Consider the following 25574-nt stretch of genomic DNA (forward strand, 5'->3'; position numbering starts at 1 on the left):
CACTAGGCATGGTGGCTCACACTTATAATTCTAGCATTTTGGGAGACCAAGGCAGGAGGATCACTTGAGCCCATGAGTTCAAGCCCAGCCTGGGCAACATAGTGAGACCTTGCCTCTACAAATAATAAACAAAATTAGCTGGGTATGGTGGTGCATACCCATGGTCCCAGCTACTTGGAAGGCTGAGGTGGAAGGATCGCTTGAGCCCGGGAGATGAAGGTTGCAGTGAGCTGTGATTGTGCCACTATACTCCAGCTTGGACAACAGAGTGAGACCATCTCGAAAGAAAAAAAAAAAAAAGAGTTAGAAAATAAATGATAATAGAATGCTCAAAATGAGATTTAAAAACAGAAAAATATGAAAAAGAGGTTAAGAGACAAAAAGAATGAGAAAGTCCAACACACAACGGATTGGAGTTTAGGAGGAGAAAACAGAGAAAGTAGAAGTGAAAATATTTCTTTAATTTTTATTGTTTTATTTTTTATTTGAGACAGAGTCTCACTTTATCACCCAGGCTGGAGTACATCTCAGCTCACTGCAGCCTCCACCTCCTGGGTTCAAGCAATTCTCATGCCCCAGCTTCCTGAGTAGCTGGGATTACAGGTGTGCCACACACCTGGTTAATTTTTTTGTATTTTTAGTAGAGATGGGGTTTCACCATGTTGGCCAGGCTGGTCTCAAACTCCTGACCTCAGATGATCTGCCCACCTCAGCCTCCCAAAGTGTGGGGCTTATAGAAGTGGTAATATTTTAAAAGGTAATGGCTGGAAAATTTCCCAAACTAATGAGAACTATAAACCTTCATTTTATGGCAGCTTCTTAGGAGACTAAATTGAAAAAGAAACATAAACCTCTATCACAGTGAAACTGCACAAAAACCACAGACTAAGACTAGGTCTTAAAAGCAACCAGAGGGGAAAAAAATGATAAATAATCTATAGAAGGTGACAATTACAGCTGATTTCTCAGCAGTGACAATGGAAGCCAAAAGACAGTGGATAAATATTTTCAACGTGCTGAGAGAGAAAACTATAATCGTACATTCAGCAAAGCTATCTTTCAGAAACATCTTCAGACTATCAAATAAAAACACGTTCAGTCAAAATTAAGCTTTTCAACCATTTCTACCAAAGGAAATTATAACAAATTTCTTTCAAGCAGAAGAAAAACAATCCTTAATGAAAGATATCAGATGCAAGTCAATGTAATGAGCAAAGAAAACAACACATGTGTGAACAAATCTAAAGGAACACTGAATTTATGAAATAATAACAATAATTTCTCATTTGTGAAATTAATAAAACAAGATGGAACAAATCCTGCATAACAATAGCTCATAAGTCTGGCATGGGATAATTAGAATCATGTTGTGTAGGAGAAGGGTAACTTTGAATTCTGTGAAAAACGCATTTAAAATACTTCTCTAAAGAACAGAAATAGAGGCCTGGCATGGTGGCTCATATCTGTAATCTCAGCACTTTGGGAGGCTGAGGTGGGAGGATTACTTGAGGCCAGGAGTTTGAAACCAGCCTGGGCCACATAGTGAGATTCTTTCTCTACCAAATAAAAAAAATTAACCAGGCATGGTGGTACATGCCTGTAGTTGCAGCTACTTGGGAGGCTAGGGTGGGAGGATCGCTTGAGCCCAGGAGGTCAAGGCTGCAGTGAGCTGTGATGGTGCCACTGCACTTCAGCCTGGATGACAGAGCAAGACCCTGTTTCAAAAAAAAAAAACAGAATAGAAATAGAATGTGTCACTTCCAAATTGGTAGAGCTTGGAATAATAGAAAATGAATACTGCCTAAAACCAAATATTTTTAAAAAATCAATAATAGATAGTAACATAAGCAAGTTAGAGATATGGAAAAAAATACTAAGATAATCAGTTAAAAGGGTTGAGAATGTTTGATTCTGGGGAACAAAAAATGATGACGATAGGAGTAATCAGAGTTTTACTACAGCCTTATACAATCTATTTGATCTTCAAACTATGTATAAGTCTGACAAAAATAAAAGCTATATTTGTAAAAAGTTGAATGACAAACAAGGGTAAATGTCTGCAGTGCCTGATAAAAATGTTTAGCATCCTTAACACACAAAGAACTTTTTCAAATCCCTAAGATGTACCCCTCGTAGACAAAGAACATGAACGTGCAATTCACAAAAGGAAATATATAAGTGGAGAATAAATACATGAAAGCGTTGTTGAAAAGCAAGGTACAAACCCAAACTAGAAAAGACCTTTTATATTACTTGTTTATTTTTGCATATCAAATTGGCAAAGATTTAAGAATAATAGCTAATGTCGTTAGAGGTACTTTCATACGATATTGGTAAAAATACAATTAACAGTCTTTTTGGTGAGGAATTTAGCAATCCATTGCAAAAGCGTTAAATATAGGTATATATTTTGGCCCAAGAATTCCATTTCTGGAAATGAGTTCTAAGGAAACGATTAGGAAGTGTGCAAAGTTTCGGGTATAAGGAAGTTTATCACAGAATTGTTTATAATAATGAAAAGTGGAAACAACCTAAATTTCGACAATAGGGAGTTAATTACGAGACAACAACATTTTAAAGGACTGACCAAAATATATTGTTGATACAGTTTTTCTGATGTATTATGCTCACACTATATTGTTAAATGCAAACACAAATTACAAAATAGTATGTATCATATGATTCCATGTTATTAAAAATATATCTATGACACGTGTCTCCTAAGAAAAAGAACAAAAATGGTTGGTATCTTGATAAAAGGATCCCAGGTCTACGGACCTGGAGAAGCCACTTAGGAACGGGCTTTCTGGGATCCCCAGACTGCCTCCTAAGGTAGGTGAAGTCTGTAGACCTTTTATAGAAAATTGGCTCATGCAACTTGCTACTAACCAAGTGTGCAGGTAGGAGTTCCAGTGACATTTCTGAAACATGATGTAAGCATGTGAGTGGCTTTTGATGGCATAGCTGAAAGACTGATGAGTTTCCTTGTGCCTTGGCTGCTCTGCCCCTGGATGCCTAACTACTCTCAGTAACAGTCCTGGCCGTAACTGGTGGCTCATGACCACCTCCCCAGAGCAGCCAGACACAAGACACACCCTTGGCCAGTGCAGCCACTGCTGGCCCCTCCTGGCCCCAAAGACCTGCCTTCTGTGGTTCCACCTCCACTTCTTCTCCTTAGTCAGCGGGCACCAGAGTCGCCTGCACTGGTGAGAAGCTACTGCTTTCCGTGTCTCTAGAAATTCAATTCTTAATAAGAGAGGCAGTGGGGGAATGCACAGACTGTGGTTCAAGTCAGAACATGTAGGTTAGAATTCTGGCTCCACCTCTTTCATACCCTATGATCTTAAGTGAGATTCTTAATTTCTCCACGCCCCAGCTTGCCTTCTGTAAAATGAGGATATTAACAGTATCTCCCTCACTGGGTGGCTATGAAAACCAGTGGAATGTAGACATGTAAGAGCGTAGGAAGAGTACCTGGTACATAGTGAATGCTACATATGTCATAGCTATTAAATGGATTTAGGGTTGTCAACTTTTAAGAAATAGATTTGGGTAGATGACCTTGGCAGGCACTGCTAATCAATCAAAGCTCAGTGTCCTAATCCTTCTTCAGGTAGTGGCCCAGAGCCCATACCAGAGCGGCCCCAGGCTCCCAAGCCCTCTTGGAAGCTAGGAATCCACTCTGACAAAAGCACTGAGGCTAGACAAATGGCTGCAGGAACAGTCTGGGCCTCGCTGAACTCCACTCCACGACACCTCTCCTAGTAGGTATAGGGAGAGCTTAGGGCGCACAGGGTGAGACCTGGGACCACCTCCAGCACAGCAAGCTCTTGAAGTCACTGGCTCATGCAATTTGCTACTAACCAAGTGTGCAGGTAGGAGTTCCAGTGACATTTCTGAAACATAATGTAAGCATGTGAGTGGCTTTTGATGGCATAGCTGAAAGACTGATGAGTTTTCTCACTGATCCTTGGGAAACAATATGAAACAATATGAAAGACATCCCACTGTCCCCTATTGAACTCCGGGTGCCCCTCTATATCTCTTATTGCCTACGAACTTTTCCTTAGGAAAGGGATTAATAAACCACACAGCTGGGGCAGGCAACACCCCCAGCCCACCCCTACTGCCACTGGAGGTCTTGTTTGACTGTGAACATCCAAGTGCTTTACATCATTCCCGGCGGCATCTCAGCAGGGACAACGGGTCAAATGCTAAAATATGTACTGAAGTCCAATGACTGATCCTTTCTGAAGCCCTGAGTTAGTTAGGGCCGCTGTGGATGAATTCTGTTGAGGGCATGGCTCCCTATTCAACACCTGTGTAAACCCTGAATAGAGAGTAATTTGGAATAAACCTGCCACATGGGGGGCGAGGTGTCAAAGAACCTGCTCTTATTCTTGGTGGAGAAGAGAAATGACCCTGGAGAAATGGAAAGGAGACAGGATTCCTCAAGCTTCAGAGCCTGCGCCCAATGAAGTCAGGAGTAAGGAGAAGAGGCTGTGCCCCCTCAGACATTCATGGGGTGGGAGGGGGCACCCTGGAGGCTCAGTAGACTGGTGCTGTGCACCTCACCCGGGCCAGCTTCGCAGATGGTCGGAGATGATCATTCAAACCCCGTTCACACCAACCCTCTTCATATTGGAGATGAGACATCCCATTCCTCAGGTATCTTTTGAGCTGAAAATACCATCCTTCCCTCTGTACTTAGTCTCCTGTGCTGGGCTGTAACTTTCCCTGGTACCATGAATGGAGATTAAATTAACAAGAGAGTTTTATTGCTTGCTTTGCCTGTTTTTTTTTTTCCTCCTAATTGACAACTTCCACTTCTGTAGCGTCTTAATGTTCCAAAACATCTGTTTGTGAACCAGCATCATCAGAGATGCTAGCACAGCCCAAGAATAGGACTTCCTAATTAGCAGCTGCTACAGAGTCAACTCCTTGCCACCCTCCACTCCCTGCCCGTGATTTGGGGCTTTTCAACTTGCATTGTTTCGGAGCAGTGGAGTGAGTAGAAGCATACAGGGAGTGTGCTGTGTTATCCAAAGAGGCAATTTCCTCCTGGAGGGTCCACCCCACCCCCACACCTCGGCGTCAGCCCCCGCAGCGGGCCAAATGACAAGCACTGCCAGCTACAAGCTTGTGTTTCTGAGGCACACAGTTGAAGAACAAGCCCTTTATTTTCTTTTCCCTCCAATTGGATTCAGATTTCACTAACATCTATTTAGGGCTTACCACGTGCTAAACATTTTCACATGCATTATCTCATTAATACCCTGTCAGGCGGGTATTATTATCCTCATACGGCACATGGGGAAACTGAGGGTCAGAAAGATTAAGTGATTGTTCCAGGTCACGCACTCAATAGCAGTACAGACACAGTCTGAACCCAGGGCTCATTCCATCACACTCCAGCTTATTCCGTGAGGCTTTAAGGCACTGGCCAGAAGAGCAGAGCCAAAAAAAAAAAAAAGCCCCCCACAAAAAGCCAAACTGCAGCTTGAAACACAACTGTGCTGACCTTGTTTCTCCCTAAGAGGAATGAAATGCTGCCTAATACATGGGCTTTGGAATCAGACAGACTTGATTTGACAACAGCTGCACGTTATTAGCTAGAAGACTGAGCAAGAGGACTTCAAAATCAGCTTCTAACTCAGAGAGGATTTTTATGCATAACGAAAGAATAAGAGAGAAAGAGTGGAGCCGTAATGGAGAACGAGCTTGAGGAACAAGAAAAGTCTGTTTTTGAAATGTGACGTTTGGGGTGATGTTACAACTTCCAAGTGAAAACGTCTGGCAGACAGTTAAAGATTCAGGACTGCTGATTAGGAGAAGGCCAGGATATGACATATGAAGGGAAAAATCAAGGATCAAGGACTGATTTTGGGGAAAACTTGAATGTGGAGACAGGAGAAGAGCCAGTGACAGAGACACAGATGACAAGGGAAGGATAGGATGAAATTAAAGGTAGGAGCCAGTGAAGAGGAAGGCAGTGAGACCAGCCCTACAGAAAGTCCCTAGGCCTTTCTAGGGTGTCGCCTGAAGATGAAGGTCATACTGCTTAAAAGGGAGAGGTTCCAGAACAGTAAGACACTGATCCCCAGCTGCGGAAATCCCCATTCCTGCCTCCCCGGTAGAGGATTCCTGGGATCTTCAATTTGGGGTCTGGTGGACCACATTCAAATGAAAATATACCTACACTGTTGTAGATACCAGCAACGGATCCTTACACCTATGAGAGTGGGTTTCTTTGTCATTTTAAAACATTTTCCTAAAATTTAATTGTTCAAACAGGGAGGGGACAAAACAAACTTTTTTTTTTTTTAAAGGACTTTCAGCACCCTCCTTTAAAAATCCCCTTTGAGTATGATGGACGGCCACAGACTGAAGAGGGGCACAGCACTATTCACAGGTCCTTGCCAGGAGAGTGAATCTGTGCTTCTCTTCCCACAGATCAAATTAAGAAAAAAATTCCCATGCATTTTACAATCGACAAAGTACTTTTCACGGGATAATTTCACGGCCTAAATTATCCCTTTAGATTCTGACCCTCTGAGTGGCAGGCAGGCGGGTAATTCTTGGCCTGTTTTACAGAAGTGGAGACTGAGGCTCTGTACAGAAGTCACCTGCCCGGGTTAACCCAGAAAATAGGTGGCAGAGCGGAGACTAGAGACCAGCTCCTTCATTCCAGTGTCTTTCCTCACTGACCACTTTCAAACGAAAACCAGTGAGGACCGAGCAGAGAGAACCTCTTGCTAAACTGATTTCTGGGGTGTGGCAAGCTCTACTAGCTAGCATCCAAACTGCTTTACTTCCTTCATTCTGGCCAAAGTTACCTGGATTGTCTCTGGTGCCCCCATCCCTCTGCAAAGGTGACCACTACCCTTAGGGACCAAAGCAACCAGCTAGCCTGACCATCACAGGACTGAGGTCCGAGAGGAGGAGTAACAGTTTCAAATCTGCAATCCAACCAATGAGTAGCATTTATCAACTCAAAAAATACTTTCACACCCATTAGGAAGGCTATTATCAATAAAGAAGAATGGAAAAGAAGTGCTGGCAAGGATATGGAGAACTCAGAACACTCCTGCATTGCTGGCGGGAATGTAAGACGGTGCAGCCACTGTAGAAAACAGTATGGCAGGTCCTCAAAACTTTAAGAGTTATGAGTTGATCCAGCAATCCCACTTCTGGGTCTATATCCAAAAGAATTGAAAGCAGGAACTCAAACAGGCACTTATGCACCCATTTTCGTAGCATTATTCACAACAGCTAAAGATGAAAGCAACCCAGCTATCTATCAGTAGACAAAAGGATAAACAAAATGTGGTATATATGTACAATGGGATATTATTCAGCCTTCAAAATGAGGGAAATTCTAACACATGCTACATGGGTAAACCCTAAAAACATGATGGTAAGTGAAATAAGCCAGCCACAAAAGGACAAATATTATACGATTCCATTTTCATGAGGTATCAAGAATAGGCAAAATCATAGAGACAGAAAGCAGAATAAAGGTTTTCAGGGGCTGGGAGCAGGGAGGAACAGGAAGTTATTATTTAATGAGTTTCTATTTGGGATGACGAAAAATTTCAGTAAACAGATGATGATGATGATTGCAACAACATTGTGATTGTACTCAATACCACTGAACTGTACAGTTAAAAATGGTTAAAATGGTAAAGTTTATATTGTGCATATTTTACTACAATAAGAAATGTATGTATTTACTAGGCCAAGCACAGTGGCTCATGCCTATAATCCCAGCACTTTGGGAGGCCAAGGCAGGTGGATCACTTGAGGTCAGGAGTTCGAGACCAGCCTGGCCAACATGGCAAAACTCTGTCTCTACTAAAAATACAAAAATTAGCTGGGCCTGGTGGCACGTGCCTGTAATCTCAGCTACTCAGAAGGCTGAGGTACAAGAATCGCTTGAATCTGGGAGGCAGAGGTTTCAGTAAGCCGAGAGCATAACATTGCACCCCAGCCTGGGTGACAGAGCAAGACCGTCTCCAAAAAAAAAAAAAAAAAAAAAGTATGTATTTACTGAACACCAACCATAAGCAAGGCACTGTGAGGGTTACAAGGATGAATCAGGTATAGAATCTGCCTCCAGGAGTTCCAGGAGAGCTGGACCATGTTAATAGGTCTCTATGATGCTTCTGAGGTATGAGAAGGGGCCCCCCAGGGTAGAGACTGAGACTGTGCCTGGGAGTTTGGAAGGGGCAAGGCTGGTACTACAAACCCATCCTCCCTTCCACGGCTGCCAGTCCCCGTCCCCTTCAGATAGCAGGAGCCCTTCCCCTGCAGGCCCTCTTGGCCTGATACCTTCCCCCAAGGGTCCTCCCGATGAGGGGGATTTCAGGCCAGTGGCCAGCAGCGGGATATTCTGGGACATGCAAGAACCTTGGGGGCCTGTGGGAAGGTGGCTGCAGCCTCCCCAGAAAAGCAGCCACCCACTCAGCGAGGCCACTCTGGGCTGTGTTTTGAAACGCTGCTGCGGATGTAATGATTTTGGGTGGAGGACGTTTAGAAGCCAAATGAGTTTGTGTGAACAAAAGACTCAGCCCTCGATCTGGACTGTCCAGGGCTCTCGGGGAGTTTCGTTTCCTTCCTTGTTCTTGCCCTGAAAGAGGCAGCCCTAAGAAAAATCAAGCATGTTGGAAAGTGCTGGACTTGAGATTTGACGATCAGATTTTTAAAATGCTTCCCCTGCAAGCACTCTAGTGACGAAGAAAGTAAAACCTACCTCCCCTCCCCGTGAGGGGTCGGCTCTTGTTCAGCTGAGCATTCTCTGCGGGTGACAGACATCTGCTGGACTGAACCCAGACCCAGGGGAGGCCTGGCCTGGAGCTCCCAAGTCAGGGTCAGCCTTCCAGAAATAGAACCGGCTCTGAGGTGGCCTTGGGCATGAAGGAGGGATGCAGCCTATCCCAGCAGGAGTGACAGATGAAGGACCTTGAGGTGACCTCAAGCTCTTTGCTTTAAAAAGAATTCTATAGGATTTTTTTCCCCCCAAGGCCTTGAGAAAAAGTCCTACGGTCAAAGGTCACAAGATTCCCATTTGGTTAAATAAGTGAACAAAAAGGCTTTTTGCAGGGAGGAAAGGGGGTCTACCTTGTTTCTAGGGTCACCTTCCTTGCTGCCTCCATTTTCTTTGTCCCTCTCATCCTTTGACAAATAAATATCCAACAGAGTGGCTGAAGAGGAGGCTCTTTGGTAAAGGGGGAGTTTCCAGAAAGAAGCTGAAGCCGGTAGCTCCCAGTCCCCGCTGGACGCAAAGGCCAAGGGCGCCAGCGGGGTGGTGCAGGCCTCCGGGTCTCCTGTGTTGTCACCGCCACATTCGATCACACCCAGAGAGGAAGCTGGGTGGCAGGGCTCCACCAAAGGAGACCTGCCAGGTTAGCGAAACAATAAAAAGGCAAGGAAAAACATCCTGGTTCCGAGGAGGAAGAGGGGGGAGAGGCGGGCGCAGGAGGGGCGGGAGGAAACGGGCCTGCTCCCGGGGGTGTGCGCACTGGGCAGCCCAGCCTGGGCCCGGGCCCCGGAGGCCACACGGCTGGAGGCTGACTTTCAGAAGCTCTGCAGTTAATTTACTCGACAGACCTCTGTGAAGTGGCCCAGGACTCTGAGGAAATCATAGAAATAATTTGTCTGAAGCATTGACGACTGCTAGAAAATGGAGCCGTGGAGTGATGTTTCAGCACGAAGGGCTCTGAGGCCTGTGCTGGCTGACGGGAGGGACCCTCAGGGCCTCCGAGGGGAGAGGCTAAAATCTAGTTAAGGGAGAAAATGAAAAGTCTGCGAATGCGTTTTGTATATCAAGATTGGGAAACCTGACATTCTGTTCAAATATAACCAGTATTTTAAAAAATCAGTTGTATACCATAGCCAGTTAAGAAAGAGATAAAACAGAGAAAGAGGAAGAAAGAAAGGGGGCTGAAAAGAGAAATAAGACAAAAAGAAATAAAGCTAAGGAATTTTTTCAAAAGACATACCAGAGCAGGACAATAATAATGATTATTATTGTTATATTGCAGCCAAAACGTAGGTAGCATCCACTCCATGCCAGCCACTGTGCTAAGCATTTCACATGCACTGTCTCAATCCATCCTCACGACAGCCTTATGAGGTCCTCCCGTTATTATCCCTGCTTTTCTGATAAGGCAACTGAGGTATAGTGAGATTAAGTAATTTGTCTAAGGTTACACAGCAAATAGTAAAACTGGATCCAAACCCAGGTCCGTCTGACTGCAATGAAAACCCAGTTTAAAAGAAATGCAGAAATAGAGAAAGAATGAAATAAGAAAGAGCAAAACTAAGACTGAGCACTCCAGAGAAAGGGTAACATGGACTGAAAGCAAAAGCCAGAAAGGACAGAGCCAGGCTTCCTCCTTGTGGGCTTCAGGGATGTCTCACTAATGAACTGGGATCCAAATTGCAATTTCCTGACACAAACAGGGATATGACATCTTGATGTCCTATGTAACTCACTGTCCAAATGGAATTCAGCACTCTGATACGATTTAGAAGAAAGGGAAGGAGCAAGGATGGGAGGAAGGGAGAGCGAGGAATCCATGCTGATTACCTGCAAGTAAGAAAAGGCGGCAAAGGACGAAGATGATGGGTTTGAGTGCATTATTGGGAGATTATTGGGACCATTAGCAAGCAAAGGGAGGTCAGGTTTTGGAGGAGGAAGGGATGACGTATTTGCACGTATAACTGTTACCTGTTGGTTTAAAGTGAAGCTCACTAGACCTGTGTGAATGCTGGCAGATGGCTGAAGACACAGAACTGGATTATAGTTAGAAGCGCTCACACAGGTGAAGCCACACTGTGTTTTCTCTCCAAGCCTTTGTCCCGCAGTTCTCTCTACCTAGACTGTCCTACTTCCTTCCCCTTGGCCTCCTGGCAAAATCAGCTCAGAGATCACCCCTTCCAAGAAATCTTCCCCAGAGACAACTCTCTCCCTCTGGACTATTTTATCCTGTTACACAATTCTAGCTTATTCTCTCGCAATCCTAGGTCTCTTATGAGAGACTGTGGCTCATAGCAGGCACTCACTGAACCGAGGGGGAGGCAGAAGGTCAAGCGTAGAGTTGTGAAGGACATCCCATCTGGTGGGAGGCAGAAGAGATGGGAAAGCGTTAGCCATGGCAATCACAGACAGATGACAGGAGAGAGACGAACAACTGAAAAGGCTATTGAGATTTCCGAGAAATGTTCTCCCTTTCTCCAACTCCTCTCCAACTTTCCACTCATCCTTCCATGTCTACCTCTTCCTGATACTTGCCTCTCTTAGAGACATAACACCTGATGTGTTCCCGGGAAGCGTTCATGACTAACATGTACACAGCATATGAATGTTTACAAAGCGTGTCCATGTGGATCAGTTCCATTCATCCTTCCAACAACACTGTGAAGTCAACAAAACAGTTATCGTCTCCATTTTACAGATATGGAAGCAGGTACAAAAGTTAAATGACTTGCCCAAGGTCATAGCCAGGTCACTATATCACAACTAAAACATTGTTCTGTCCAGTTACAAGTGCTTTCACAGCTATAATTGTATTTGCTCCTCCTCAAAAATCTTTTTAGCAGCAGGATTACTATCCCCAATTTTAATATGAGGAAATTAAGGCCTAGAGACATTAGGCAGCTATCCAATGCCACAGAGGCGGAAAGCGGAAGGGGTTAAGCACAGGTCCTCCAACCCCCTCCAGAGCTCCACGGCATCTCTCCCCAACTCTGCCAGCAACTACAGCCAGTAGCGCTCCATTACCATAAAGCATGACTGTACTAGAAATAATTCCTAACCACAAGAATTCCCCTACCCAAGTGGATATGGTCCTTTTCAAAGAGGTCCCAATAAGATAACACTTACTCCATCAATACTGCTATTGCTCAAACCATTTTCTAAAATGTGCTACTTTTCTTTTTTCATATATATGTATGTGCATATATATATACATATACACATACACACACACACACACACATATATATAAAAATTATAGAGATGAGGTCTCACTATGTTGCCCAGGCTGGTCTTGAACACCTGGCCTCAAGCAATTCTCCTGCCTCAGCTCCCAAAGTGCTGGGTTTACAGGTGTGAGCCACTGTGCCCGACCCAATTGGCTAATTTTCAATAGAGCCTGCAGAATATTATTCTCTTGAGTTTCCTGAATAATGATACATTTCCATCTCTTGATAATGATGTTGGATTATTTTGGAAACACAAAACTTCAAAGACGATCTGATGAAAGATGCAGGAGATGGAGATCTGCGACCCCATTTTCAATCCAGGAGGTTTGCTGCAAGAAACAACAGGGAGTTGCCTGTGTGGCTCACACACACTCTGAAGGTGGCTCTCAACTCCTTCAAACACTTGTGAAGCACGTATTGATAACCCTCAAAGGTTCTGATCTGAAGAATATTCATTGACCACAGAGGTCCAAGTGGGACTGATTTTTCTTATTTTGAAGTCACACCTGGCACATTGCTTTTATTTAATCCTAGTTGCCTTCTATGTGGTCATCTGGTCTCCTCAGATGACCATAGGTGAGGGCTGTTGCACTTGGTTTTTCTGACTTCAAATCATGAAAGTTGGCTCTTTCCTCTTTATGTTTAAGGCTAAGAAGCAAGAGAGAGTTCTAGGGATACCAAAGGGTGAGGTTGGCAGGGGTCTAACGAGGGGAGACCAGGTAACAGAGGTTTTTGGAACATGAACTTGAACCCTAGGCAGGGAGCTTGCCCACTGTCCAATAAAATACCTGAAGGGCAAGGTGCGGTGGGGCGGGGGGGAGAGTGTTGCTGTCAACACAATGACCAGTGTAAATGGGCACTGGTTTCAGTAGCATTTCTAGAACTCTCCTGCCCAGGCATCAAGCCGTCTGCTTTATAGGTGTTATACTGCACTTATCCATTCTGAGCAGGGCTCTTTCTATTAATAGCCCATTTGACAGATGACAAACTGACTGCACAGAGAGGCTAAATAACCTACCACAGTCCTACAACTGGCAAGTGGCACTGCTGGGGTTTGAATTGAGACTGTCTGATCCTTCCAAACCGGGACCTCTGTGGCCTGTGATTGCAACACCAGCAGGGCTCTCATCCACACCCTGGCAAAAGATGACCCCTGAAAAATTCTTACCACATGGTTGTAATAAAGGTCCTGGTGGCCAGGGAGGTGGCAGGAGTGAAACCCGTCCCTAAGTTGAAGTGTCTCCATCTCCTATCACCCAGAAAAGGAAAATGAAGTGGTTTTCAATTCTAGCCCAACATATGATAATCACTAGTCACAGCCCGGCACAAGGAACATCCCTCCAGATGACAAGCAGGCATCTCTCTCCTGACTCTTGCTACTCCTTCCTCCAATTTGATTCTTCAGTTCCAAGGTGGAACTGCAGGGCCACCTGAAGAGCTTGACCTTGGCCTCTGCCCTCTTCTTGTCGGCCTCTGCCCTCTTCTTGTCACTTTTCTTCTTCTCCCATCTTTATTTCCCAGCCTATCCGAGACATTAAGGAGAAACTTGCCAACTTAAATCCATCTTTGCCTTCAGCACCTTCTCTGCACGGATAGATGGGGGCTTCTGTTATTCAGGGTCTTCAGTGAGGTCAGATCCTCCCTCAAGTCCCCCAAGACATTCCAGGAGTTGGGAACACGGTCTTGCCTCCCTGCCATGCCATCTGACCTGTAAACTTTCCTCAAAAACGTTTACATGACAGGAAAGCTAGAATGAAGTTCAAGTACTTCATAGCTAAAATACTAAGCAAAAGGAAACTGTCCATTTTTAATAGCCTCTGTAGACTTTGCAGATGGTCCTTCCAGCTCCTTAAGAATCCTTGCAACTAGAGCCCCATACCACTTAGTGGTACAGACCCTGCTGCACGATCCTCCATGGCACCTAGAGGAAAACTGACCTCCTTACCATGGTTCTCACGGCCCTGGGTGATCCAGGCACCCTGGCCTTCCTTCTTGCCAATCCTGAGACAAGGCAAGCTGAGTCCTGTCTTAGATCATCTGCCCTGGCTGCTCCCCCTGCCTGGAAGGCTCTTGCTGCTATAGGCAGGGGGACGCCATGTGCCAAGTCTCCAAGACAGGAATGAGTTTGGCATGTATTAACAATTGTCTGGTGTAAGTGGGGAGCAGAGCAAGAGAGGGTGAGAGAGGTGGCCGGTCAGATCCTGCAGGCCTCATATTCCAATTTAGGGGGTTGGATTTTATTCTAAATACAATGCAAAGCTCTTGGAGGGTGTTAAGCCTCCAAGTAAGGTTGACCTGAGTTACATTTTAAGAAGATCACTCTGGCTTCTCTGAGGACAGATTAGAGAGAGAGCATAAGTGGATGCAGAGAACAGAAAAGAGCAGTGGGGAGGAAGAGAGCAGATTCACCATGTATTCTGGAAACAGAATCACTTGGAGTTGCCAGAGAAAGAATCACGGTAGTGGGTGAGGAAAGGAGAGGAATAGAGGGTGACTTCTAGGCTTCTAGCTTAAGGAACTAGGTGCATGGTGTTGCTAACTCCCGACATGGGAAGAGGCAGGAGTTGACGCAGGGTTAGGGGGTGAGAATCAAGGATTCTGATTCTCTCTGATTTTCCTATTCTTTTTCACCGTCAAACTTTGTCACAGACAGGCCTCCCATGCCTATCATACAGTAGGCAGGCTTCTTCCCGCACTTTTAGGAGTCCCACTAAACAGCTCAGAATGGAGGCCAGTGGCCTGTCCCCAGACCTCATTCTCCCCAGTCTCCCTCTGCCTTTTAACTCACATAGTTTCCAGATGAGAAGACAAGTCAAAGCAGAAAGCAGAAATATGTTAACTTACACGGACCTTCACAGACCTCCACATTTGATGCGTAAACCGTGCTACATTCAGATTATCTGCCAATCCACAGCCAGCCGGCAAGTCACCCCCACCTCTCATTGTGCCCTCATGCAGGGCTGGCATTCCTTCCTCCCCACCATCCACACTGGATGTTCTCCACCCGACTGGAGCTGATTTCCTCTTCCTTTGTGGCTTTAACTACTGCCCCCAGGGCTGAATCTGGTCCTGGCCTCCCTGTAGTTCAGTTCCACATTCTCAGCCATCCACAGAATACTTCCAAGGGTACATGCAATCTTTACAGTGAAAGGCTGAAACTGAAGGAGCCTCTTTAACAGCAAAGAGCTCCTCTCCATTCTGTCCCGTCATCCCCATGGCCAGGCAGTCTAGTACGCCAGCCTTACTCTTTTAAGTGGCACTTGCATCTCTCCCTTTCAATTTCCACTACCTCCACTCTAACCTATGCTTTGTCCTCAGTCTTTCCTCCCAACACATCAGTACGAGGCCCAGCAGCATTCCAGTGTCTCTTAAACAAGTACGGGGCTGTAGTGAGGGCAGATATGCATGTGGTTCATCTATGAGACCCCAGCTCCAAGCAGAAATGAACAAGCAAACTATGCTCTCCCTGTTCAAAAGCCATCCGGGGCTCCTTGGTGTGGATGGGATGAAGACAAACACCTTAACAGGCCTCTAAAGCCCTCCACAATCAGGTCTAATCCTCCTTTCCAGTCTTGTCTTCAATGATTAGTTGATTTGGGAGCCTAACTGGCCTCTTCAAGGCCTTTTCTCCAGCCTTACTGGCTGTTGATCACCTCTATTTTGAAAAGTCTTGAGCTTTTCAATATTTGGGATTTTGCAGATCCCATTCATCCTCCATCTCTTTTATTTATTTATTTACTTACTTACTTATTTATTTATTTATTTATTTATTTTGAGATGAAGTCTCACTTTGTTGCCCAAGATAGAGTGCAGTGGGGCATTCTCGGCTAACTGCAACCTCCGGCTCCCAGGTTCTAGCAATTCTCATGCCTCAGCCTCCTGAGTAGCTGGGATTACAGGCACATGCCACCATGCCCAGCTAATTTTTGTATTTTGAGTAGCGACAGGGTTTTACCATGTTGGTCAGGCTGGTCTGGAACTCCTGACCTCAAGTGATCCATCCACCTTGGCCTCCCAAAGTGCTGAGATTACACGCATGAGCCATCGTGCCCAGCCCATCCTTCACCTCTCTGTCTGTCCACATCCCCGTCAACTTTCAAAGTTAAATCAACTCTCCCCTTTCCCACTGAAGTCTCCCTGGACTATCCAGCCCCCAGTGGTTTCCACGTCTGCATGCCCATCTCCACCCTCACCATTCCTTTGGTCAGTATGATCTCCTGTGGCATTTCTTCAGTTGCGAATCACTCATGCATCGTTAGTTCGCTTTTTACAACCTTGATGTGTGTGCTCCAACAAGACTGAATGTTCCCTGGGGGCATCACAGACATGCAATACAACCTCATCACCTGGTGTGACTCTTCCACATAGCAAGCCTTCCGCAAATATTTTCTGATTTACAAATCAGTCCAATTTGACACAAACAGAGACATCTGCCACACTCCAACAAAAGAAGAGTGAAAAACCAGGATAGAAAGGTCTTTGTTTCTGTCTATGCCTGATGAATGGTGAGTGGGTAGAAGACAGCATACATAGATGTTCAAATGAAAGCAGTTTGACAGCATCTGCATGGAGTACCATTTAACCTCGCCTTCTACTGGGCAGGTATTCATAACAACTGCCTCACAATGTCAGCCACTGCTCCACGTTCCCAGGAGAGGGCCCATTCAGAAAGTCACCAATTCATTTCAGCTTGGCTTATAATTAATGCAGCAACCTCTAGCATCAATAACCTATGGATTGGCATATGAGTAGGGTATAATTTACAATCTCTATATAAAATGTCATTTTAAAGACTTGTGGTCTTGTCTCAGGCAATTTCAAACAAAATTTTTTAAACATTTTTACTCAATAGGTGTAAAAACTCATTGCTACTGCCATCTCCTCATATTTTCCCCACCCCAACGCTGGCCCCTAATCTCTACAAAAAAGCAAGGCAAGGAATGGAGGGAGGGAGGAAGAAGAATGATGAGCGGGAGAGGATCTTAGAGATCTAGGACAACTGGCACCTCATTTTACAGATGAGAAAACTGAGACCTCCTGATATTGTGGGACAAGCAAATGGATTTGGTCAAAATCTTTTTGAATCCTGCTGCCTCCATTTACTGTGTGATCTAACCTCTCCAGGCTACTGTTTCCAGAACTGTAACAGGGAAATAACATCCCTCACAGGCTTGTTTTGGGGTTAAATGGACAAGGAGTGTGAAGGCACTGACCACACATAGGTGCTCAAAGGCCAGGGAGTCAAAAGTCAGACCCCAACTAGTTTCCTTCCTTGTTGCCTCCCCAGGATTCTTAGAAGAGAACATTTACTGCAGCTGAAACCTCCCATTCATACAAAAAGGACGCTGGAGACAGAGGGAAGCCACTGAAGAAGGCAGTAAGTGGCTAACGAAACCACAACTGCCATCTGTTCTTTGCTTTCTGAGTGTCTCTGGACAAGGACAAGTTAAACCTCAGGAACACTGTTTTCAGCCAGCTGGGCAGGGCTGCTGGAAGGTAGGAGAGATCACCGGGAGGGCAGAGGCTCCTTCCCCAGCCTCCAGGACAAGGATGCAGAAACTGCCCACCTAGGCAGCAAATACCTTTCAGTCTCCCTCAGTCCACACCATTCAGGTCTCTGGCAAAAAATAACAGTTCAGCATGTGCACACAGGCTGAGGAAAGCAATAAAAGGGTTCTTGAAAAGTAAAAAGGATGTGGCTTTTAAACACTCATGCACCACGGAGAGTCCCTTGCCCCCTCCCGCCTTCCCCCTTCTATTTGGGACACCCTCCATCAAAGCAAACAGGCTTCTCAGGAATCCCCACTACCACCCGCCGCAAGCCTCCGCCAGGAGTGAGGTAGCAGCTTTCTGGAGGAAAGCCACTCTCCCTGCCCTGAGGGGCTGCCTCTTGCCCGCTGCACCTTGTAATGGTTCTCCCAGCAGCCAAGCTAAATGACGAAGTTGGCCCACAAAGTTAGAGCAATTCAGGCGACAGCTATTTAACAGTTCAGAAGGGGCTCCGCTCAAAGCACTTCCTTTCCTCTAGGGAGCTGCATTTTTCTAAGATTATTATTTCTTGGGCTGGCTGCTCAGCTACTCAGCGTCATTTCCCCTTTGGGTGGGAAAGTTCTTTCCTTCTGCATTGATTTTCATTATGATTTAAGCCTTCTCTCCCTCTCATCTGCAGATCTCACAATTAAAGCATAGCATATGGATCACAAAATCAAGGCACATAAACTTTGCATTCAGCTTAGAACTGTGGCTCGGAAGTCCTGAGTGGCAGAAAAACACACGCATTAGAAGAAAACCTCTAGGTCTCAGCATCTTGTCACCACTGGCTGAAACATCAGTAATAAACATCAATTGAACAGCCAGCAGGGTGACAGGTGGGCGCAAAAGCTTAACAATGGCTATATAAACAGGGAGCTGCTCTCCAGGGACTTACAGTCTAATACAGGCAAACAACCCACATAATAGAATGCAAATGCGGTTACTCAGCAATGAGAAGTTGAACTCTGCCAGGAAGAGAAGAGCTGGGAATGGCCCACAGGGAAGAAAAGGACATCTGTGGCCCTTGCTGCTGACACTAGTGTATTTGGAAGTCCCAGGGGCCAGGCCCTGACTACCAGCATCCCCATGGCACGAAGGGGCTGCAGGCAGCTTCCCCAGCAACCAAATGGAGCACGTTACTTGTGAGACTCAGGGCTTGTTAGCAGCAGTAGCATGGCGCCTCCCCAAACACAAAAATGCTGAGGGAGAGCCGGGATGACCATCTGTCAGGGGTGCTGCAGGGGCAGACATCTGCTGCAACACAGTGTGGACTGGAGGACCTCTCAGCATCAAGACCTTGCTGCCTTGTGAAATAAGTGATAGCATCTAGTGAAACATGAGGGCCAATCCAAAAGGCCCCCAATCCTGGTTATTAGAAAAGTCAGACTCACTGAAATCACTGAACACTGGTTTTCTTATGTGTTGTTTCTTTTTTATCCCTAAATGACACTGCTTGAGCCACTACCAGAAAAACAAGCACAGGTCATGCCTAGATCCTTGGCCATATGAGTAGCTTCTAGCAGCTTCAACAGGTGTTCATTTCATCTCTTCTAATCGCACCTTTCTAACATCTCTTCAGAGATTGGGCCTTCGAGCCACTGATGAGGAGGCACTCCTTGGGTGGTGTCTGTGGGACAGCAGGAGACCAGGAGAGCCTACTTAGGTAAGAGAAGGTGGGCACTATTCCAACTACTCTCTCGCTGCTTTCTGGGACTCTCACACGTATTCCTTCCAGTACCTCATATACCTGAAGACTCCATCACTCACCTCTGCAAACGAATCAAACTGGGAAAGCCACAAAGCCAAGACTAGCAGTGCTACCTGCCACACCTGTGAGGGATGTTTGGATCACATAAGGCCCCAATTCTTACCAGCTGAGTCCTGTAAACTAGCTGCCTCCACTGTCCCTATCTCTGTAATACCTACCTCTCTACGGTCTCTGGAGATCCCACCCCTAAGAGAAGGAAAGAGACTCATGTGCCAGCCCCATCCAACCAGGGCCCCTGCAAGTCAGTGTCCCTCCCACCTATCCCCTAACAACAAGATGGGGGCCATTCAGCTAACAAAGCCTGACTACTACCCAGGGAAATCTGCCTTCAGCTCTTGGGTGTCTCCTCTGAAATGTTCTCAATTCTCTGCACTCTATCTTCTGTTTCGAAAAACTCACAAAATACTACAGTGTTCCTCAGTTACTTTTCTAGTTGAAGAAAGTCGGGAAATGTGCTCTTTTATGTTCTTGATTCCTTCCCATGGAACTTAGCAAAACAGTGTATGCTGTAAGTAATCTCAAGTCAGGGTCACTCTGGGATGTGTGTCCTACAAGTCTTCAGAAGCTTCTCTCTCCTCTCCCTTTTCTTACTGTTCCTCAGTTTCTCAATCTTATGCCAGTGATTTAAAAATTCACAAAATAAGGCATTTTGCGATAATGGGAATACTGTTGAATATGAAATTGAGTTTTTACAGGAGAACTTGATTTTTTAAAATCCAAACTTTTTCTTATTTAACTCTAAGAAGCACCTCTAGGTTGGAGGAAGCAAGTTAATTCACGTGCCAGAAAGTCTGCATGATATGAGAAACTTAAATGAATTGTCAATTACGCAGACAAAAAACTCAACTTTCAGGGAAACTCCAAATCAATGTCCAGTGTTGCAAGCAACCCAGCTTCTTTGAACAGCCGGGACAGAGCATATGCCCTGTGTCACTCACAGGAAGGCAAAGGCTAACACCACCACGTTGCTGACTTTGTTCAAAGCACTTTCCATTTATTTTTACTTTCATTTTGTCACATCATCACTAGGAGGCTAGAAGGAACAGGCATCATCACTTCCATTTCACAGATGGAGAAAGCGAGCTCAAAGAAACAACATTCCCAAGGTCATAATGGTATTATGGTTAGAATTCCACTCAGTCTGTGACATATTTTTCCAGATCATAAGAAAGAACTGGACACAAAGGTAGCAGGGAGAAGAGGTCAGTTCTTTCTCTCTGCGTGGAACGGGCAGTGGCTATCACGGAGCAACAGTTCATTGGGAAAGGAAAGGGGAGGGAGGAGGCTCAGGGATGGTCCTATATCAGCCTGTGCCTTGTAGGGGTTCAACCATGCAACCCCAACCGCGTTCCTTTGCTTTTAAGTCGAACCAGTAGAGCGTTTTGTTTCAAACTACGTACATCCTTTGTCCTTTACAATATCCCGTGCTAGAACCCCTTAAAAATCAGTTATTTAGATGAGAAAGTCGAGCCCTGTACCTGGAGAGACCAGTTCTGTATAGCGGAAAAAATGAAACTGGGGACGGGCTGACCAGATATCAGAGGTGAGAGATGCTTTGGAGCCTTGTTCCCTTTTGCTTTCCTTTCCTTTCCATTTTCTTAAAGTGGGGTGGAAGAGATACAGGGTACCCCATAGGAAATAAGTTTTCTTCCAAAGGGTGGGGGGAGAACGGGATGGTCACATCCCTCAGTCCAGCCAACGGCGAAAGCGTCCCTCCCTACCCGCCGACCCTCAGGGTCCTGCACACGCCGGGCGAGGAGCCCCCACCCTGGGTCGCGCGGCGCTGAGGGGCCTACGGCTGGGGATACGGCCCGGGGCGCGCCCACGCCCCCAGCCCAGGCTGGCTCGGCGCCGGATTCCCGGCTCTCACTCACCCGCGCTCCCGCCTCTGGGGGCCCGGCTAGAGGGTCCCCGCTGTGTCGCGGCGCCCGGCTCCGGGGCCCTGTGGCTGGGGCCGGGGGTCGCGGGCCCGCGGCGCTCCCGGGGCGGCGTGGGCGGCGGCGGCGGCGGCGGTGGCTCGCGCTCCGGGCGGCGCTCCAGCTGCAGCTCCAGCCCCGCGCCCGCGAGGGGCGCGCGGCGGACCGGGGAAGGCGGCGGGTCCAGCGTCCCGGGGGCCGCCGGCGGCAGCAGCAGCAGCGGCAGCAACAGCAGCAGGAGCAGCGGCGGCCACCGCGAGGCGCGCGGTGAGGCCATGGTGACGGCGCCCGCCCGCGCTCACATGCCCGGCGCGCGGGGCGGGCGCGGGGCGGCCGCGAGGCGAGGGCAGCGGGCAGCGGGCGGCGGGGGCCGCGCGGGGCCGGGGAAGTAAGCAGAGTGAGGCTGCGAGCGCGCTCCCCCGCCTCAAAAGTTGTCCGGAGCCGCGGGAGGGCGGCCGGGGGCCGGGCGGGCTGGGCGGAGGCGGCCCGCGGCGCCGCTACATGCTAATTAGCCCGGGCGGGTCGCTGGCGGGCGGGCGGCTCCTCCTCGGTTGACATCACCGGCCCCGCGCGGCGGGCCCGGGGGCGGGGAGAGGGCAGGAAGGGGGCTGGGGCCCGGCGCCTGGAGAGCGGCCCGGCCCGGGACAGCGGGATGAGGTCAGCGGAGCCACGCTGCTGCAACTTTTGTCACACACATGCTCCGCATAGAGTCTTCTGAATCAGGCACCACTTTCCCAACTCCTTAAACGCACAAGAAGTAGGTGAAAAGCAGGTCCTGGGTAATGTGATTAGCACCAGACTAGATTATCCCAAGTGCTTTGATAGGAGAGAGAAAGGGAATGGTCCCCTGGTCCCCAGCCCGCGCTGTCACCGCCCTTAATTGATTTGAAGTGTCCCCACTCCCACCCCCACTTCCCCTTCTTCAGGCCCCAGGGCTGGTGATGAACTCGTGTTTGCCAAACCTAACACCTCACCCTCTGGCCAACGCGAGAATCCGAGTATCCCCCACGCCCTCTCAAGCTTGGATGCTGTTCCCATCCGACCACTGCCTTTGGCTCACACCAGAGTTCTGCAGAGATGTCACCGCGAGGACACCCAAACAGGCTGCAGGGAAAAGAAAACTGTGAATTCAGGCAGGCTAGGGCAAACTCATCATCAGGAAAAGAGCTGCAGATCGCAAATTAAACCAAATGATGCCCAGAGATCACAAAATTTTAAATGAAAACCTATGGGGAAAGATTCAAAGATTTCATGTAAACACATTTTCTTGGTAAATAAAGTTCCGTTTGTTTCCATAACCACTCCCTCCCCAGTAAATGAATAATAAAATGTCTAAAGTTTAGGACTGTAAGCCTCCTCATTAAGTGAAGAAAGAGGGGCTCAGATGGGAAAATAACTTGCTCAAGATTCTGAAGGTAGACCCGAAGACGAAATGATTGATCTGTGAATGACCGTGTGATATTGTTAATTCTGGTCTCCTAATTCACAGTTTGCAATAATTTGCAAACAGAAACAAATAGTATTGCAACAGAAACAAATGTTGAAGCTCCTTGGGGATCTTGCCAGTTCTGTTGGGGGCCCCCATCTGACAACCAAATGCTCATGAAAATATGAGTATGCACCTCACTTTCAGGCCTGGCTCTCCATCCCGTTTCTCTGCTCTTCTCTGTTTCTCTGTCTCCAGATCTCCATGACCCACCTCCAGGAGAATGAGATCGTGGTGTTCAGGGCAGCTGCAGATGGGCCTAGGCCCACTTTCTGGTGACTCAGTACAAGTGAGTCATTTGGCAAAAAAAACATAAAGGAGGCTGTGTATAAACAAACTCACCTTAAATGAGGGAATGAGGAGTAAAGATTTGGTTTTATTTTGTTTTGTTTTTAAACAAACTAGCTTTCCAGGGCTCTCACACAGAACTTCCAGGTCTCTCCAAGAAAGGACCAAACAATAACCCCCCTGAAACTGACTTGGTTTGCTCTCATGGCCTGAGCTCAACTTCTCTGGATGCTGCTCTCACATTAACAGGCAGGACTGCACAGCTGCCCAGACCCAGTCAGACAAGCCCCAACAGACTAGGACTGTGCTCAGAGGTTCTGGTCACTGCCACTCCCTCCCCTCCAAGGAGACCATGTCACATAGTATTGGTTGCACTCCCAGGCAAGCAGGAAGGTTTAAGGGTAGAATGGCCCTTACAGGCTTCTCGTGTGGATTCAGGGATCCTATGAGAGAATCTCCCTTCTCTACTAAGACCCAAGGAGTAAACATGTACCTGCCACCTCCCCGCAATCCTCCCCCACTCCCCCAATCCCTTCCCACTTTAAGTACCACAGGTTTATCTCTCTCTAATCTTCTCTCTGCCTTCTAAGAGAAATGACCAAGTTCAGGGTAACTGCCAACTAGAAAGGGCTTAACCAGCAGATTAGGGGAGGGACACACAGGGAGACTTGGAAAGATTGATCTCCGTGTAGATGGATTCCAGCTCTTTTTCTTCTCCTCCTAGGGCAGAACAAGAGAAAACAGCAAGACAGCAAGAGAGAGCTGGAGGCAGTATAGAACCTTGGAAAGAACAGTTGACTTGGTGCTAGAGCCCTTGCTTCTTTTCTGGCCTTTACCTCTGTTTAATTGTGTGATCTGGGCCACAGTTTCCAATCTCTAAAACAAAGATGGTCCTAGATGATTGCTAAGGAGAGTTCTAGCTCTGATGTTTTAGAGTTCAGTAAAGAACTTCCGGCACAGTAGCAAGGACATATGAAATAGGTATCTCCCATCCAAGTACTGACCAGACTCAAGCCTGCTTAGTTTCTAAGATCAGAAAAGATCAGGCACTTTTAGGGTGGTACGGCCATAGACTAAAACAATTATCTAAGAACGTTTGTAGTGTTTCCTTCCCAGGGATGTGAAAATCCAGACAAGATTCTTGATCATCTCAGATAGCTTGAGAGGTCCTATCTGGAGCCAGGGTCATAAATCAGATGACTTCTCAGACCCATTCCAGCCCTGGGAATCTGTTGATCTAGGATAAAACAGCTGGGAAGACAGCTCAGAACAAATTCCAGGACTGAGTGAGTTAACAGGCATTCCTGACCTCTCCACAGGTAGGAGTGGGGGCACCCCAATGTAATTGACAGTGAAATCAGCAGGGAGCCCAGTGTCTTTGCCACCTGAAACTTCATGTAGTCAGAGCTTTTGCCAGGGCTTTCCTGCCTCTACTTGTGTTAGTCAGACTAGGCTAGGCTGTAGTAACAAATAGGCCACCCAGATGCAGCAGCTTAACACCAGATGTGTTTCATTCTTGTTCCCTTGACAGCCTTAGACGCTGATGTTCAGCTCAATAGGCTGCGTGAAGAAGCTGTCCCATTGAGCTGAACGTCAGTGTGTAAGGCTGTTAAAGGAACAGGAATCCACATTATGAATCCACGTTATGGTGGGTCTGCCATACTCTACTATGGCTTCCAAAGTTGCTCTGGGAATTGGCATCCCAGTCAGCCAGAGGTGAAAAGAACATGGTGGTGTGAGCAGAGGTTTTGGTGGGCCCGGTCTGGAAGTGCCTCATCTCCTCTTACATTCCACTGGAGAGAGCATGGACACATGGCTCACCCAACTGCACAGGAGGCTGGGAAATGTAGTCTAACTACAGAGGCAAAGAAGGAGAGAAGGGATTTGGGTAGACCGCTAACAATCTCTGCCCTACCTCTAGATATCAGTAGAGCAGGGAAAGAAAGGGAGAGTAAAAAGATTCATCTTTTGGTCTCCGTTTCTTTCTTTATGAGGGTGTTGAATCAAATGATCTCTCAAGGCCACCTAATCTAACATTCAGTGGTATGAAGGGGCCATGAAATGTCCTTCCACACCAAAGTGAACAAACTGTACAGGTTCCTGCCACAGCGGATCTGCAGCTTGACTGGTAGACTCAACAGAGAGGACCTTGGGTTCTCTCTAAGTTCTGTTCCGAAGCTATTCTCATTCCTTGGCCAAGTCAGGTGATCTCTATTGATCTGTCTCCTTCGCTGCCCAGCGGGGAGAAAAATCATTTCCCTCTGCTGCCTCTTGGGGTTGGTCTGAGGATATGATGAGATCACTGCCCAGAAGGTACCAGGAACTCTTCTGACTACAGCGGTCTGCATGGTGCCCTTATGGTAGCCAGAGACTTTTATAACACTGCATTCTAACCTGGCCCCACGGTGTGCCCAGTTCCTGAGGATGGTGCCTGTGCAGGATTTGTGGTCACGCAGGTTGGCATTGCCATGGCTGGGATGCAGTGGCAGATGCACAGCAGTAATGTCCCAGGGACACTCAGGACTCTGGTGCCTGGGGTACCTGAGGGCTGACAGATCAGTTAATAGACACCTGAACTGAGCTCCACCTAGGGACA

At 47.0% G+C, this 25574-nt stretch overlaps 1 protein-coding gene across 2 annotated transcripts in view; it reads right to left on the bottom strand.

The window, feature by feature from the left end:
* Positions 1 to 21679, bottom strand: part of HEG1 (heart development protein with EGF like domains 1) — an 89187-nt gene extending 67508 nt beyond the window's left edge. For both annotated transcript variants that reach the window (XM_038003432.2, XM_007985543.3), the window contains exon 1: positions 21163 to 21679. In XM_038003432.2, the coding sequence (XP_037859360.1) occupies positions 21163 to 21481 (319 nt within the window). In that variant the 5' untranslated portion in view covers positions 21482 to 21679. The remainder of the gene's footprint in view (positions 1 to 21162) is intronic.
* Between the last annotated feature and the right edge of the window lie 3895 nt (positions 21680 to 25574).

The sequence above is a fragment of the Chlorocebus sabaeus genome, chromosome 22 (assembly GCF_047675955.1).
Source record: "Chlorocebus sabaeus isolate Y175 chromosome 22, mChlSab1.0.hap1, whole genome shotgun sequence".
Lineage (NCBI taxonomy): Eukaryota > Metazoa > Chordata > Mammalia > Primates > Cercopithecidae > Chlorocebus > Chlorocebus sabaeus.